Here is a 16,760-nt window from a genome sequence, read left to right as displayed (position 1 = left end):
AATTTTCAATATTAAACTTACCCGATAATCATGTAGCTGTCAACTCCGTTGCCCGACAGAATTCTATGGAGGGATACGCCAGCTATCACAATACTAGAAGGGGGTGTACTTACCAGCGCCACCTGTGGCCAGGTACTCAAGTACTTCTTGTTGACACCTCCTCAATTATTCCTCTGTCGTGCTTCCGGCAAGACGTTCTGGGATACGCTTATGATCTTCGAGTTTGTTCACGGCTAATTGGTGAAGTATTCTCTCAGATTTCGGCTGTCGCATTACTGGAAACCTTCTTATATTAGCTAGATAGCTTTTATATAGTCCTGATTAACGGTTAACGATCTTTTGCTTGATTTTGGAACCCCTTTGGCTAACTCTTTGGATTCAAGATGTCTGACATTTCGCAAGCCCCCTCCCATAGACGATGTAGGTCTTGCAATAGGCGTATTCCGAAGGCCTCGGTAGATCCTCACACCGCTTGTTCTTACTGTAGGGACAGGCCCTGTCAGTTAGAAAATCGATGTGAGGAATGCGCCGGACTTTCGGAACTGGAATTTGTCCGTCTTTTAAAATATTCATCTAAGTTAGAGAGAGGTAGAGTTAGGAGGAGTTCTTCTCACTCTTCACTGTTTTCCTCACCTCATGATCCCCTACCTTTTCCTACCCCTGTAATGGCTACCCCCGAACCTACTGTTTGCCCTCCGCCTGATATGTCTGTTGTTTTGCGTGCTATTCAGGCCTTAGGCGATAAAGTAGAATCAGTGGTAAGTGACCATAAGTCTCTGATGGCCGAAGTAAAGGAACTTAAGGTCAAGAGTGCAGTGGGTGGAATTAGTGCCAGTGCTGTGACGAGTGCTAGTGTCAGTGCAGTGCCAAGTGCTAGTGTCAGTGCCAGTGTGGTGCGTGAGGATACTTCTGTGCGAGCCAGTCGTCCTCCCAGTCCGGGACCTCTTGCAAGCTCCCAAGCCCAGGGGAGAAGCAATGTCGAAGGGCATAAGGGTTCGGCAGGCCTTGTTAGGCGCACAGAAGTATCCTCGGTGGTTGCGGGCGTGTCTTCCAAAGACCGTCACTCCCACCTGCAGACGATTGAGCCCGTCTTTTTCTCGTCCGCTGATCATCTGTCAGGGAAGAAACGTTGGTCTCAGGTCTCGAGACCACTTAAACGCAGAGTCCAGTCCGCGAGTGCTCAGCCAGGTTGCAGTCATTGGCTCAGCTCTGACTCGCCGCAGTCATCTGTCGACTGCACTCCGCCCAAGAGGAGTAAGGTTCTGCCACAACAGAGCTCGACTGTTAAGGCTTTACCTCAGCCTACTGTTGTTTCTGCCGACCCTAAGTGGACTCTACTTCAGTCCATGCAAGCACAGCTTTCGGACTTGATGCGTGAGTGTCGGGCTGAGAGTGTTGCTCCTCCGCCTCCGCCTACACTCCCTCCGCCTGCGCTCGCTCCGCCTGCGCTTGCTCCGCCTGATCGCAGTACCACCTGCCAGGCGTACGATGTTGAGCCACGGTCTGAGTTTGCTGTTCCCAGTGGTGTTCAGCCTCCGCCTTCTTTAAGGCAACCTTTGCTATGGGATCAGGAGGATTATACCTCTCTTCCTCCGCCTCCCCTTGCTGCTCCACCAGTGGTGCAACTCTCGGCTGAGGTACAACAACCTCTCCCGTCCATGAGTCAGTCTCCTCAGCTCTCGCTGCAGCGAGCTCAACCATCCACAAGGCAAGCTCCACTACACCTTGGCCTTGCGCCTCAGGAGCCTCAGCTTGCGAGACATTTACCTTGTTCTGCGCAGCCTCAACCTCATCACGCTCCGCTCACACCACAGGAACAGGAACTTGCTACTCCGCTTCCACCAACCGCTCAGCAAGCGCTACCCTTGGGTTCAACCACTCATGCTAGGAGTCAGCCTCCTCCACCCATGCGCCTTCCTTCTGCTTCGTCTGTTATTCAGCCTTTGCAGTCTGAGCCTCAGGTTCTCCCTCAACTGTTACTTGAAGAGGAAACCACTACTATTGTTCCTACTCGTTCTGACTCTGCTGTTCAGCATTCTTGTCCGATATCTTCGCTACACTCTGGTGATGAGGCGTCTGATGATGAGGAGGCACACCTGGATCCCTCGTCAGACGTGGATGAATCCAAGCCTTCTCCACAGTCTATTGACTTTCGTAAGGTCTTGGCTCTGCTTAGGGAGGTTTACCCAGACCACTTTGTCTCTGCTATTCCCCGCTCTCCGCCATCTGAGTTTTCGCTGGGCATACAACAAGCTAAGTCCTCCTATACTAAGCTAGTCCTAGCAAGGTCCTCTAAGAGAGCATTAAGGATCTTAGGGGAGTGGCTGCAGACTAAGCAACACCTTGGCAAAACTTCTTTCATGTTCCCGCCGACTAAGCTCACTTCGAAAGCGAGCGTTTGGTATGCCACAGGAGAAGCACCAGGCTTGGGAGTACCTGCCTCTGCCCAGGCTGACTTCTCAAGTCTGGTAGACTCGCCTCGGAGAACTGCAATGAGGCGCTCTAAGGTTTGCTGGACCTTCTCAGACCTTGATCACTTACTGAAAGGACTGTTTAGAGCATTTGAGATGTTCAACTTTCTTGACTGGTGCCTGGGGGCCCTCAGCAAGAAGACCTCTCCTGCGGACAAGGATTCTGCCATGCTATTAATGTCCTGCATGGATAAGGCCATTAGGGATGGATCTGGTGAGCTTGCGTCGATGTTTGTATCAGGGGTTTTGAAGAAAAGGGAACAGCTGTGTACCTTCCTTTCCTCCAGCATTACACCTTGCCAAAGGTCACAACTCCTTTTTGCTCCGCTCTCGAAGTTCCTCTTCCCTGAAGAGCTGGTTAAGGACTTGTCTGCTGCCCTGATACAAAAGGACACACACGATCTTGTAGCCTCATCGGCTCGTAAGTCTAAGGTTACTACCTCAGTCCCCAAGACTTATCGCTCCCCAGTGGCTGATACCCCTGCTACGAGGTTCATACCGCCCTTTCGTGGTAGAGCCCCCAGCCGAGGAAGCTCCCGTCCAGACTCTTACAGGAGCAAGTCCAGGAAAGGCTCCAGGACATCTAAAGGTAAAAACTGACTCTCCGCATCTCCAGACAGCAGTAGGAGCCAGACTCAAGATCTTCTGGCGAGCCTGGGAGAAGAGAGGTGCAGACGCCCAGTCTGTCAGTTGGCTGAGGAACGGTTACAGGATTCCATTCTGCCTCAAACCACCTCTGACCACATCGCCCATCAACCTCTCTCCCAACTACAAAGAAGAGGACAAGAGGCTAGCATTGCACCAGGAGGTGTCGCTACTTGTGCAGAAGAAGGCAGTGGTTATAGTCCGGGACCATCAATCCCCGGGCTTCTACAACCGTCTCTTTCTTGTGGCCAAGAAGACAGGAGGTTGGAGACCGGTGCTGGACGTCAGCGCGCTCAACGCGTATGTCACCAAGCAGACGTTCACGATGGAGACGACGAAGTCGGTCTTAGCAGCGGTCAGGCAGGAGGACTGGATGGTTTCGTTGGACTTGAAAGATGCCTACTTTCACGTTCCTATTCATCCAGACTCCCAACCTTTCCTGAGATTCGTTTTCGGAAAGGTTGTCTACCAATTCCAAGCCCTGTGCTTTGGCCTAAGCACAGCTCCTATGGTCTTTACTCATCTGATGAGGAATATAGCAAAATTCCTACACTTATCGGACATCAGAGCCTCCCTCTACTTAGACGACTGGCTGTTGAGAGCCTCCACGAGTCGTCGCTGTCTGGAGAATCTCAATTGGACTTTAGACTTAATCAGAGAACTGGGTCTATTAGTCAACATAGAAAAGTCTCAACTCATTCCCTCCCAATCCATTGTGTACCTGGGAATGGAGATTCGGAGTCAGGATTTTCGGGCTTTTCCATCGGCCCCCAGGATAAGCCAAGCCCTAGAGTGCATCATGAGCATGCTGAAGAGGAGCAGTTGCTCGGTGAGACAGTGGATGAGTCACAGGGACCCTTTCATCACTGGCCCTGTTCGTCGAGCTAGGGAGACTCCACCTCCGCCCTCTTCAATTCCATCTTGCAGCTCATTGGGACAAGGGTTCGACTCTCGAAGCAGTCTCTATCCCAATCACCCAAGAGATGAAGACCACTCTCCTGTGGTGGAAGCACAACCTCCTTCTCAGGGAGGGTCTATCGTTGGCTATTCAGACCCCCAATCTTCATCTCTTCTCAGATGCATCGGACTCGGGCTGGGGTGCGACCTTGAACGGACGGGAATGCTCGGGAACGTGGAACGAAGAACAGGGATTACTCCACATCAACTGCAAGGAGCTACTAGCAGTTCATTTAGCCCTGTTGAACTTCAAGTCCCTCCTGCTAGGCAAAGTGGTGGAGGTGAACTCAGACAATACCACAGCCTTGGCTTACATCTCCAAGCAAGGAGGGACCCATTCGAGGAGCCTATACGAGATCTCAAGGGACCTCCTCATTTGGTCAAGAGGTCTAAACCTCACTCTGGTCACGAGGTTCATTCAGGGCGATATGAACGTCTCAGCAGATCGCCTAAGCAGAAGGAATCAGGTCATTCCCACGGAATGGACCCTCCACAAGAGTGTGTGCAACAGACTTTGGACCTTGTGGGGTCAACCTACCATAGATCTGTTTGCCACCTCCATAACCAAGAGACTTCCGCTGTACTGTTCCCCTGTTCCAGACCCTGCAGCAGTTCATGTGGATGCTTTTCTACTGAACTGGTCCCATCTCGACCTGTACGCATTCCCACCGTTCAAGATAATAAACAAAGTTCTGCAGAAATTCCTCTCGCACGAAGGGACACGGCTGACGCTGGTTGCTCCCCTTTGGCCTGCAAGAGAATGGTTCACAGAGGTACTTCAATGGCTAGTCGACATCCCCAGGACTCTACCTCTAAGAGTGGACCTTCTACGTCAACCTCACGTAGACAGGTTGCACCCAAACCTCCACGCTCTTCGGCTGACTGCCTTCAGACTGTCGAAAGATTCGCTAGAGCTAGAGGCTTTTCGAAGGAGGCAGCCAGTGCGATTGCCAGAGCGAGAAGGGTTTCCACTCGTAGAGTCTACCAGTCTAAGTGGGAGGTCTTCCGAAGCTGGTGTAGAGCCAATTCAATATCCTCTACCAATACCTCTGTGACCCAAATAGCTGACTTCCTTCTACATCTTAGGAATGAGAGATCCCTTTCAGCCCCTACGATTAAAGGGTATAGGAGTATGTTGGCTTCAGTTCTCCGCCACAGAGGTTTGGACCTTTCTTCCAACAAGGACCTTCAAGACATTCTTAAGAAGTCTTTTGAGACGTCTAAAGAGCGTCGTCTATCCACTCCAGGCTGGAACCTAGACGTAGTCTTAAGGTTCCTTATGTCACCTAGGTTCGAACCTCTCCAGTCAGCTTCCTTCAAGGACCTTACCCTCAAGACTCTTTTTCTCGTCTGCCTTGCAACAGCTAAGAGAGTCAGTGAGGTTCATGCCTTCAGCAAGAACATTGGTTTCACGACCGAATCTGCAACATGTTCTTTTCAGCTCGGATTCCTAGCAAAGAACGAACTTCCTTCACGTCCTTGGCCTAGATCGTTTGAAATACCTAGCCTCTCCAACATGGTAGGTAACGAACTAGAGAGAGTTCTTTGCCCTGTCAGAGCTCTCAAATTTTATCTTAAGAGGTCTAAACCTCTTCGAGGACAGTCAGAAGCCTTATGGTGTGCCATCAAGAAACCTTCGAGGCCCATGTCCAAGAATGGGGTTTCATATTATATAAGGCTTCTGATTAGAGAAGCCCACTCTCACTTAAAGGAGGAAGACCTTGCATTGCTGAAGGTAAGGACCCACGAAGTAAGAGCCGTAGCTACTTCGATGGCCTTTAATAAAAACCGTTCTCTGCAGAGCATAATGGATGCAACCTATTGGAGGAGCAAGTCAGTGTTTGCATCATTTTATCTTAAAGATGTCCAGTCTCTTTACGAGAACTGCTACACCCTGGGACCATTCGTAGCAGCGAGTGCAGTAGTAGGTGAGGGCTCAGCCACTACATTCCCTTAATCCCATAACCTTTTTTAACCTTTCTCTTGAATGCTTTTATTGTTGTTTTTATGGTTGTTACGGTAGGCTAAGAAGCCTTCCGCATCCTTTTGATTTGGCGGGTGGTCTATTCATTCTTGAGAAGCGCCTGGGTTAGAGGTTTTGTAGAGGTCCTTTAGTAGGGGTTGCAACCCCATATACTTTGGCACCTTTGGGTTGATTCAGCCTCCAAGAGGAACGCTGCGCTCAGTAAGGAAGACGAACTTAAAAAAGAGGCAGAGTAACGGTTTAATTCGACTTCCTTACCAGGTATTATTTCATTGTTATTTGAGATAACTGTTATATGAAATATGGGATACTTAGCTATCCTTTAATCTTGTACACTGGTTTTCACCCACCCCCCTGGGTGTGAATCAGCTACATGATTATCGGGTAAGTTTAATATTGAAAAATTTTATTTTTATTAGTAAAATAAATTTTTGAATATACTTACCCGATAATCATGATTTAATCGACCCTCCCTTCCTCCCCATAGAGAACCAGTGGACCGAGGAATAATTGAGGAGGTGTCAACAAGAAGTACTTGAGTACCTGGCCACAGGTGGCGCTGGTAAGTACACCCCCTTCTAGTATTGTGATAGCTGGCGTATCCCTCCATAGAATTCTGTCGGGCAACGGAGTTGACAGCTACATGATTATCGGGTAAGTATATTCAAAAATTTATTTTACTAATAAAAATAACATATTACTTGAAATTTGTGATTTGTTCCAACACGGAGTACTTACCTCGAACTACTTTCTTAGGAGACTTACACTTTAGGAGGAGGGAGTGGCTTACAGTTCGGAATATTCAAGACTTCCTGGGGTACGTGACCTAGATAGGTGACTATGTCTGGAACGCCCAGGGATGTGCCTCAACGTCCCATTCTCTCATGTGAATCCAAGGTGGTTGAACTTGCGAATCACACAAATGCGATATTGTTTTATTATTGTAGCTCAGGATTTGTTGACATGGAATGAGATTGGATTATCCAGGTACATTTAACCTCAATTTAACCCTTTTACCCCCAAAGGACGTACTGGTACGTTTCACAAAACCCATCCCTTTACCCCCATGGACGTACTGGTACGTCCTTGCAAAAAAATGCTTTAAAAATTTATTTGTTCATATTTTTGATAATTTTCTTGAAAAAATTCAGGCATTTTCCAAGAGAATGAGACCAACCTGACCTCTCTATGACAAAAATTAAGGCTGTTAGAGCAATTTAAAAAAAATATACTACAAAATGTGCTGGGAAAAAAATAACCCCCTGGGGGTTAAGGGTTGAAAATTTCCAAATACCCCGGGGGTAAAAGGGTTAACCTCAATTTAAGAAAGATGTTTGCGTTATATCTTCAACTTTGTATGAATATAATGAGAGCCTCTGGAGGAAAATTGAGAGTAGCTACATTTTCTCTTAGTTTGCTGGAAAGGAAATGACTCTGAATGTTTCCTTTAGTTGCATGGGTTAGATAGGGAACCCATCCCTGTTTATTTTTGGCATAATGATTTCACATTGATTAATCTGTTATTGGACTTTGCTGAAACAATTTCTTTGGTTATCACAGTATCATTATGGGTCTTGAGAAATTCTCAGTTTAATTCGCAACAGATGTGTTGGAGAAGTTTCGTTTGTTTTTGTTGTCGGTGTATTAGAATGCATTTGGGACAGAATTTAGGTTGGCAAAATACAGTACCTTAAAATGGAAATAATTTTATAAGATGTGCAGTCATACCGTAAATTATGTTTTAAGGACAACTTGGTACAGTTATTGGAATCTGATCAACGCAAGTGCTGGGGAGGAACGAGGGGTAGTTTGTAGAGCTACGGCCAAGCGTCGTAATTTTCTTATTATCGCTCCGACTGTTATCTTGTATAGGATAAAAACGTTTGGAAATGGTCTCCGGATCTTAAATATGTGCTTAAACGCACACTTTTATGTTTTTTGCCGAAAACCCTATTATTACCTGAAATTTTGTGGCTCGAGTTCTTACTCCGGCCACGAATCTTCTCGCTCCCGTAGTAGGTAAGGGGGGGGGTCCGGGGGGGCAAAGCCCCCCTGGGTAAGGATACGGCTTTTAGCATAGGTTAGGTGGGTTTTTTAAGTTAGCTTCTCCCGCCAAAATCGTTTTTAGAACGACGGCCAGTTCAGAATATTCCAATTTTCTACGAACTCGATTTTAGTGTGACGGCCACAGTCCACCCCACTTTATAATATTCCCATTTTCTATGAATGAAAACGGATCTGGCCGTCACCCTACAAAGGCTCCGGAATGAGGATGGGGGGTGGGGAGATGTAGGGGTAGAGAGGGGGGATGTTGATGAAGGAGAGGTCTAATTGGGGAGGGATCTATGGTCGTGGTTCAATCACGCCCCAGTTTTCTATACCGACACTCAAAGAGTGAGCGAGCTAGGTTTATTCCTGGCATTCCATGCATCTCTCTTATTTCTCTGGTATATTCAGCAATAACTATGCCTTAGAAATGGTGCTAGAGGAGCATTTCACGGAGCGACACAGGTTCCTCGCCCAGAAATAGATTTTTCCTTCGTCAAAATCCCTTTATCTTTTGGTTTACAAAATAAGCAGGAAATAACTTTACTCTTCATTTTAATTTAATGTAAGGGTCAGGTAGTTGTCCTCCAAGGGAGGTACTGATAGCTGCATTTTGGTATTTAACCCTTCTACCCCCAATGGACGTACTGGTACGTTTCACAAAACTCATCCCTTTACCCCCATGGACGTACTGGTACGTCCTTGCAAAAAAATGCTATTTACATTTTTTTGCATATTTTTGATAACTTTATAAGAAATTTCAGGCATTTCCCAAAATAATGAGACCAACCTGACCTCTCTATGACAAAAATTAAGGCTGTTAGAGCAATTTAAAAGATGTATATTGCAAAATGTGCTTGAAAAAAAGAAACGCCTGGCGGTTAAGGGTTGGAAAGTTCCAAATAGCCTGGGAGTAAAAGGGTTAAGGCTACCCTGGTACCAATACCACGCCTTTCAGTCCCACCTTGAAGGGTGTGCTGCCTGTGCTAACTCGTTAGTGTAGGGGAATGTAAGAGCCGTCCCATCTGGCACATAAATGGCTGGGGTGAATCGGGGGTGAAGCTGGGGGTGTCAGGGTAGTTCTCTGCATTTGATGTCATCCTCTTTTCCAAAGTCTTTTGCGCATTTGAGAAGCATCACACAAACTTACCTTAGTCGTGTATTTGTCCTTGCTGCTTTCTAGGGAGCTTTTATCATCCTTTATATAATGGACTGTGCTTGAAATAAGGACTCCTGTCCTCGGTGATGACTTGGGGACACTAAAGTAAACTATGAATGTCTATACATTAATGATAATTTGTTCACATTCAGGGTTTTATAAGGGCTTATTTCATACATTTATTTTGCTCATTTCCAATTTTTGTATTTAATGTGTGATGGCATTAACAAGTTTCTACTTCAATGTCAGTTGTAACCAAAGTAACGTATGAAATATTTCAGTATAGCTATTTTTTTTTCTTTTTTTTTTTCTTTATCAAAATCCTGTAAATCTTGTGGGTGTTGCAAGTGGCTTTATATTGTTCTTGTGTAATATAATTGACCTTTTAAAAGGTAGGAATTGGAATAACCAATTGATTTTCTAAATTAATTTTGAATTTACTGAGTGTAAATATTCTGAGTCATCTGAAGATAATTGCTAAACGATAGAGAAGGTAGAAACTTGATTTGAAATTCCCGTGTAATTTGTTGAAAAAAAATTTAGTTTTGCTAAAGGTATGACTTAGAAATGGGACCAAATTTAGATGCCTTTTTAATTGTTTAGTGAAAGTGATGTCCTAAAATAGGTTAATGATATAACAAAAGGATATTTGTGAAAACAATTGGTAATGTATTAAGGCAGGATCCTATTTCTAGTTCTCATTAGAAATTCCGGTTCACCAAGTAGGCCTATATAAAAATTAGCCGAGATCAGTTTGCGCTATGGAACTAAATATTAGATATTAAGAAATATTTTATATCAAGATATTTTAATTGTTGTTCTGTAGTTTTTAAATAAGAAAATTATTTTATTTTCATTTTTTTATAGGTAATGGACTGAAATGATTGACGGCTTCTGCTCTTCTTCAACTGAAGATCAAAGTCGTGTGAAACTCGAGGCTGACTTAATCATATAAACCTATAGAATGGTGAGTGTTGAGTTTCATTTAAGGAGAGAGAGAGAGAGAGTTTCTCTTGCCTTGATACTCCGTTTCTCTTGCCTCGATACTCCAAGTTTCTCAATACCCAGTTCCTCTTGCCTCAATACTTCGTTTCTCTTGCCTCAATAGTCCCAGTTTCTCTTGCCTTGATATTCCCATTCTCCTCTTTTTGTCTTCTCGAGTCATGAAAATACATTAATATTTGGGACAGTTTTAATTAACATATATTTTTTGGAGCCTCAATAGCCTTTTTTTTAATTCAATTTGTCCGTTTCACATATGTAGTGTTTTTAATGACTTAATCTTAACTATTTCTTTGTTCCTATCTTGGTTTTTTTAATACACATTTTGTCCCAGGTACGACTACAGCAAATATAATATTACGTATTTAAGACAACAAATAACGATAAATATTGCTTATATTGTAATTGTTCTTTTAGACATCACTTTGATAAGCGTTTTAGAAAGATGAAAAATACTTTATCTAAATAGGAGATAATTACATATGCAATCTAATATACAGTACTATAATATACCATTTTGCACTAGGCCTAATTTTAAATATAGGTGATATATCATTTGTAATAGTCCTTGTGCTGTTAACATGGATAAAATGGGTTATTTAAAAACCAAGATAGGAACAAATATATGTTATATTGTCAAATACCAAAATTCCATTGATAGAAATGTTCAGTATTTATGTAATATAGTGAAATTTTGTGTAGTCTCTTGAGAATGCTATTTGTTTTGTAGTCTCTTGAATGCTATTTGTTTTGTAGTCTCTTAAATGCTATTTAAGAGACTATAAAACAAAACAAATAACGTATAAGAGACTACAAAACAAAACAAATAGCATTTAAGAGCATTTGTTTTGTTTTTTAGTCTCTTAAATGCTATTTGTTTTGTTTTGTAGTGTCTTAAATAGCATTCAAGAGCATTTGTTTTGTTTTGTTTTTTAGTCTCTTAAATGCTATTGGTTTTGTTTTGTATTGTCTTAAATAAATAGCATTTAAGAGACTACAAAACCAGAATAAATCAGACTACAAAACAAAAGAAATGCTCTTAAATGCTATTTGTTTAACCTTTTTACTTCTCTCTGCAAATATTCTTATATTTGTAAACTAATTTTGAAATTTCATATTTTGCAGGTATAGGCCTAAATAGATAACTCTGCAATCTTCTGGTATGAGAATACTCAGCTTTAAGCTAAGATTCTGAGACAAGAGGAGGATCGTCGACACCGAAGAAATAAATCGAAAGACGCTGGTAAATCCAGGGCAAAATTACGTAAAATCTGGATCCATTGTCAAATTCAAAGAAAACATATTGATTTTAATTTTTTTTTTTTTGTTGGTAGCGACAAAACAGTATCTCAGTTTTAAAATATGTTTTTGGAATAATAATAAAAAGTAATGATATTTATTATGTAATTTTATTTTGACCCAAAGAAATGATACAATTGTATTCTTTTTGTACAACAAGCAAAGATTTTGAACGATTGTAATAGCATATACGGGTGGTATGACTGGCCAGGATTTTGAAATGTTGCCTAAACGTTGCCAGGTAGGATATTTATCCTGAATTACTGGAATTCATATCTTTCCTCTATATAGGAGGGACGGCCAGGGGTCACACCTTAAGGCTAAAGTAGATTACCATTTCCTCTATATCCGTCCCAGGATACAAAACTTAATCATCATCTTCACTTTCTGTAAAGTATATCACAGTTTAGCATTAATATAGAAAATGGGCATCATGGAAAACGAGATTCAAGATCACGGAATCACAGTTACTATACACTCCTATCACTAAGGACTAAACAATAAAAGTAATAATATGCTAATTCCTATAGAGATATTGTTGCTTATCATGTAACTATAAAGGGAGTACTGGGAAAATTATATACAAGGAATATATAACGGCTAGACGTGTGGTCGTTATATTAGCAAAATCAACATGCATAGATTAAGCATTGTAAAATTATATTTATATTAAATATGAGGAATACAAATACATTAACTAGATAATTTGAAGAGATGAAAACATTAACACTGAATAACAATAAACATTATATATCTAAAGACATTTGTAGAATAAATATGCGAGTGGAAATAAGCAAAAATAATATTGCTTTTAACTGTGAAATATTAATAATGAATTACGAAGCATATGTTACAAAAGATGGACAGTTAAATTTTAACAAGATACAAGCGAAAAACTGAAAAACAATTTGGTTTTTGCAACTTTTTTAGGTCAAAAATCTTCTGATACATTGAATGATACTGGATATTAAAGGCAAATGTTATTGATTTTACAATGCAATATATAAGGACGGAAGTATGTCAAAGAAAATCTCTACGTGAATATGAATGACATAGGCCTAGATTAGACATGGGGTCTATCATTAAGGTCTGGGCTGATTACAGTTTATTCCAATGGACGAAAAAACCAGGAAATGTTTAAAAAGCTTTAAAAAGAAACAGTGAAAGGTTAAAGAAACTGATAAAAGCTTGAGACAAAGAAATAACATATTAATTATTAGGTTTATGAAAGGAACTATGAAATCTCCAATGAAGACGGATCATGGTTTAAAATTGAGCATGTGGTCATCAACTTATATGCTGTTGCATTTTACCATGGATTACTTTATAACTTTTCAAATTTCCTTAAATTTAAAGCTATTAAAACTGCAATTATCTTAAAAATTACTTTGATATCATGGAAATTACTCAAGCTGAGGTAATTCCCTTAAAAGTTTAAACCCTGCAGGTGATAAATTTATTACTGTCAAATGAAACACTTAAATTGAAGACGCTGGCAGGTGTATAATAAGAGTTAGGGTAAGAATTAAAATCTGTCGAGAGTCAACCATGAGCCCTCTCTGTTTACCACGGGGATAAAACTAGCAAAAAAAGACATTGAAACATCCAAGGCACCAGAGGAAGCAGCAGGGCCTACCGGAACTGCGTCACAATCGCTCGCCATTCATTCCTACTTCTAGCACGCTCTCTTGCCTCTCTCACATCTATCCTCCTATCACCCAGAGCTTTCTTCACTCCATCCATCCACCCAAACCTTGGCCTTCCTCTTGTACTCCTCCCATCAACTCTTGCATTCATCACCTTCTTTAGCAGACAGCCATTTTCCATTATCTCAACATGGCCAAACCACCTCAACACATTCATATCCACTCTAGCTGCTAACTCATTTCTTACACCCGTTCTCACCCTCACCACTTCGTTCCTAACCCTATCTACTCGAGATACACCAGCCACACTCCTTAGACACTTCATCTCAAACACATTCAATTTCTCTCTCTCCGTCACATTTCATTCCCCACAACTCCGATCCATACATCACAGTTGGTACAATCACTTTCTCATACAGAACTCTCTTTACATTCATGCCCAACCCTCTATTTTTTACTACTCCCTTAACTGCCCCCAACACTTTGCATCCGTCATTAACTCTCTGGCGTACATCTGCTTCCACTCCACCATTTGCTGCAACAACAGACCCCATGTACTTAAACTGATCCAACATGGTATTCAACCTCGCACCACCTTCCCTTCTCGTACATCTCATAACCTTACTCTTACCCACATTAACTCTCAACTTCCTTCTCTCTCACACCCTTACAAATTCTGTCACTAGTCGGCCAAGCTTCTCTTCTGTGTCTGCAACCAGTACAGTATCATCCGCAAACAACAACTGATTTACCTCCCATTCATGGTCATTCTCGTCTACCAGTTTCAATCCTCATCCAAGCACTCGAGCATTCACCTCTCTCACCACTCCATCAACATACAAGTTAAACAACCACGGCGACATCACACATCCCTGTCTCAGCCCCTCTCTCACCGGAAACCAATCGCTCACTTCATTTCCTATCCTAACACACGCTTTACTACCTTTGTAGAAACTTTCCACTGCTTGCAACAACCTTCCACCAACTCCATATAACCTCATCAAATTCCACATTGCTTCCCTATCAACTCTATCATGGACACAGCTGTATTTCCTTTTTCCCTATTACAAATGCCTAAGCAAAAATCAAAAGCCTACAATATCCCACAGTCATCTCATCACTTAACCTTGTCTGTTTATTTTACTATTAGATAACAATAGCTCGAAGGAACAAGTTCAGGACGTAAACAAACCCTGTAAAGCCTTGGCCAAGTCCACAGATGTAAATCTGGCAGGAGCTCCGGATTCCGCTGCCACCGGCGACCTCTTCTGGCGTCTTGGAGGTGAAGTGCACGTGGTTGCGGGTCATGCGACGGAGGCCTTCCTTTCGGATGCTCTCCCAGTACTTGCGGTACGTCCCGTGGATCACCGGCGTGCCGTCGTCCGACGTGATCTCCTCTAGCTCTAGGTCCTCAACCTGGAAAGAGCATGAAGTTAAAATGTACTACTACTACAAAAGAGAGAGAGAGAGAGAGAGAGAGATATATATATATGCACAATTGCCAATACTCAGTACAAAACTCGGAATATAGCATCAAATGACCTTCCTGTAATACACTACTAATATCTTTGCTTCCAACAAAAATCAAGGTCAGAAAAGAGAGAGGAAACAGACAGAAGGTCAGATATGTGAAGTAAACTCTAGCGAGGAAACAGATACGTTCAACGCGCGTGTCAGAACACGTGTCTCAAACCTTACGCCAGTAGACATTGACAGTGGTTCTTAAAATTTTTTGCCTTGTGCCCCCCTTTCTGCATTAAGCATAGATCTCATGCCCCCCTCCCCATCCTTGAAATTTTTGCCAAACAAGAAAGTACCGTATGTATGTATATATTGTTTTTATAAACAATATGTTGCGTTTTGTAGGCTAATATACTTCATTGGGTATGTGAGTATATGAATGAATGATAGATTTTTATTTCATTGCTGTTGATTTTTTATACGAATGCACTGTACTTTATTTCAATAAAATAAACATTGTTCATAGAAAATGGGTAAAATAAATATATTATGATACAACAAAATTTCTATAAAAATACTAATTACTGTAAAAATAAGCATAATTTTTACTCTTAATACAATCATTTATGGATCATGACCATATCAAAAAATATTACACATCCGCATTAGTGATTAATTCATCCATATTTATGTAGTATTGTAAAACAAAAGACATCATAAATACTACATTTTTTGTTTTAATTGTTACTATTTTAACTATTTGTAATATTATAGAAAAAGTGGATTATAACCAGTGGCTGTTTAGACTTAGTGCTACTCATCAGTGGGATGGGTGATACTGGCTCTTTAGAGCAACTAGACGGGGAATGTTTGGTGGTGTTTGGCTCAATGTAAATCGGAGATCACTAGCCACATCAAGCTTATTTCTTTTCTTCGTTTTGATTCCAACTAATGCTGAGAACCCTGCTTCACAAAGGTAAGTAGACGAAAAGGGGACAATCACTTGTAGGATTCGCTGACTGACTTTCTGGTAAACTGAAAGATATTTTATCCAAAACTTTTCCATACCAAGAGAGGTATGATCATCTTTTGCCACAGAAATAGACTTCAGTTCTAGGAACTGCTCTTGTAAATCTTCTGGAATATCATCAACTTCCAGGGAAAAGGGGTCTCTGGCAAGATTGAATACAAAACTCCTCTCACCGATGTTAGGGAAATAACGTTGAAACTCATTTTCCAGTCCTTGAAGGTGATCTTTGATCACGGTTTTAAGGCTGTCACTGAAGCTCTTCTCATTCAAAATTTCAATCAGACGAGGAAAGGATGATGTGTTCTTCTTCTGGATATGACGCTTCCTTGTAACTGTTGGTTCAACACATTTAAAGCTTCAACAATATCAGCAAGGTATGCCAAGGACAAGCCTACCTCCTCTGAATTAAAGCTGACAAGGTACTCCTTTTGTTCAATTTATAAAAACAGTGCAACCTCTTCTCGAAGCTCGTACCAGCGTCCCAACATGTTACCCTTTGACAGCCAGCGCACATTAGTGTGGAAAAGCAGTGTCTCATGCTCTGTTTCCAAATCTTGACACAACTTCATAAACAGTCGTGTGTTGAGAGCACTATACTGTATGTGGTTCACAATCTTGATCATGATGTTGATATGTCTCTGGAGTTACGAGGGTAGTGTTTTTGCTGCCAAAGCCTGGTGATGTATGAAGCAGTGTGTAGAAATTACCGATAGAGCCTTTTCTTTCACCTTCGTAACAAGCCTGAGCGTGTTTCCAACATCGCTGGAGCTCCATCAGTGCACACGCCAATCAGTTTTTCCCAGGATATGTCCTGTTCTTGGAAAAAGTCAGACACAGCTTTGAAGACGTCATCAGCTGTGGTACTGGTCTCCAAAGAGATACAAAACAGCATATCCTCCTCCGGCGACTCTTTCCAGATGAATCGTGTGTAAAATAGCAACTGAGAACACGGAGATACATCTGTGGATTTGTAACATTGTATTGCAAAGACTGGGGAAAATTCAACCTTCTCCACCACTTGAGTTTTTATGTCCTCCGCCATTTCATCAATCAGAAGCTT

At 42.0% G+C, this 16,760-nt stretch overlaps 2 protein-coding genes and 1 long non-coding RNA gene across 3 annotated transcripts in view; 1 reads left to right on the top strand and 2 right to left on the bottom strand.

Annotated features, from left to right (window-relative positions):
• Nucleotides 1–11,628, top strand: part of LOC137633387 (uncharacterized) — a 60,952-nt gene extending 49,324 nt beyond the window's left edge. Inside the window, exons 3-4 of the long non-coding RNA XR_011042188.1 lie at nucleotides 10,130–10,229; nucleotides 11,390–11,628. This is a non-coding gene — a long non-coding RNA (uncharacterized lncRNA). The remainder of the gene's footprint in view (nucleotides 1–10,129; nucleotides 10,230–11,389) is intronic.
• A 3,862-nt stretch (nucleotides 11,629–15,490) lies between these two features.
• Nucleotides 15,491–16,323, bottom strand: LOC137633889 (protein FAM200A-like). Its single transcript, XM_068366130.1, has 2 exons — nucleotides 16,194–16,323; nucleotides 15,491–16,032 (listed from the first exon to the last, which is right to left on the bottom strand). The coding sequence occupies exons 1-2, from the start codon at nucleotides 16,321–16,323 to the stop codon at nucleotides 15,491–15,493; spliced, it is 672 nt and encodes a 223-aa protein (XP_068222231.1).
• A 101-nt stretch (nucleotides 16,324–16,424) lies between these two features.
• The window catches only part of LOC137633888 (zinc finger BED domain-containing protein 5-like), a 636-nt gene continuing 300 nt past the window's right edge, over nucleotides 16,425–16,760 (bottom strand). Inside the window, exon 1 of the mRNA XM_068366129.1 lies at nucleotides 16,425–16,760. This exon is cut by the window's right edge and continues 300 nt beyond it. Coding sequence (XP_068222230.1) covers nucleotides 16,425–16,760 — 336 coding nt within the window.

Source organism: Palaemon carinicauda, chromosome 43 (genome assembly GCF_036898095.1).
Source record: "Palaemon carinicauda isolate YSFRI2023 chromosome 43, ASM3689809v2, whole genome shotgun sequence".
NCBI classification, from domain to species: Eukaryota; Metazoa; Arthropoda; class Malacostraca; order Decapoda; family Palaemonidae; genus Palaemon; species Palaemon carinicauda.
Note: the sequence above shows the minus strand (reverse complement) of the source record. Positions and strands in the feature narration are given on the sequence as shown.

Coding starts and splice junctions, on each gene's coding strand:
- LOC137633889 (XM_068366130.1), bottom strand. CDS start 16,323: ATGATCAAGATTGTGAACCACATACAGTATAGTGCTCTCAACACACGA. Junction 16,033..16,193: donor TGTGCGCTGGCTGTCAAAGG/GTAACATGTTGG, acceptor TTGAACCAACAG/TTACAAGGAAGCGTCATATC.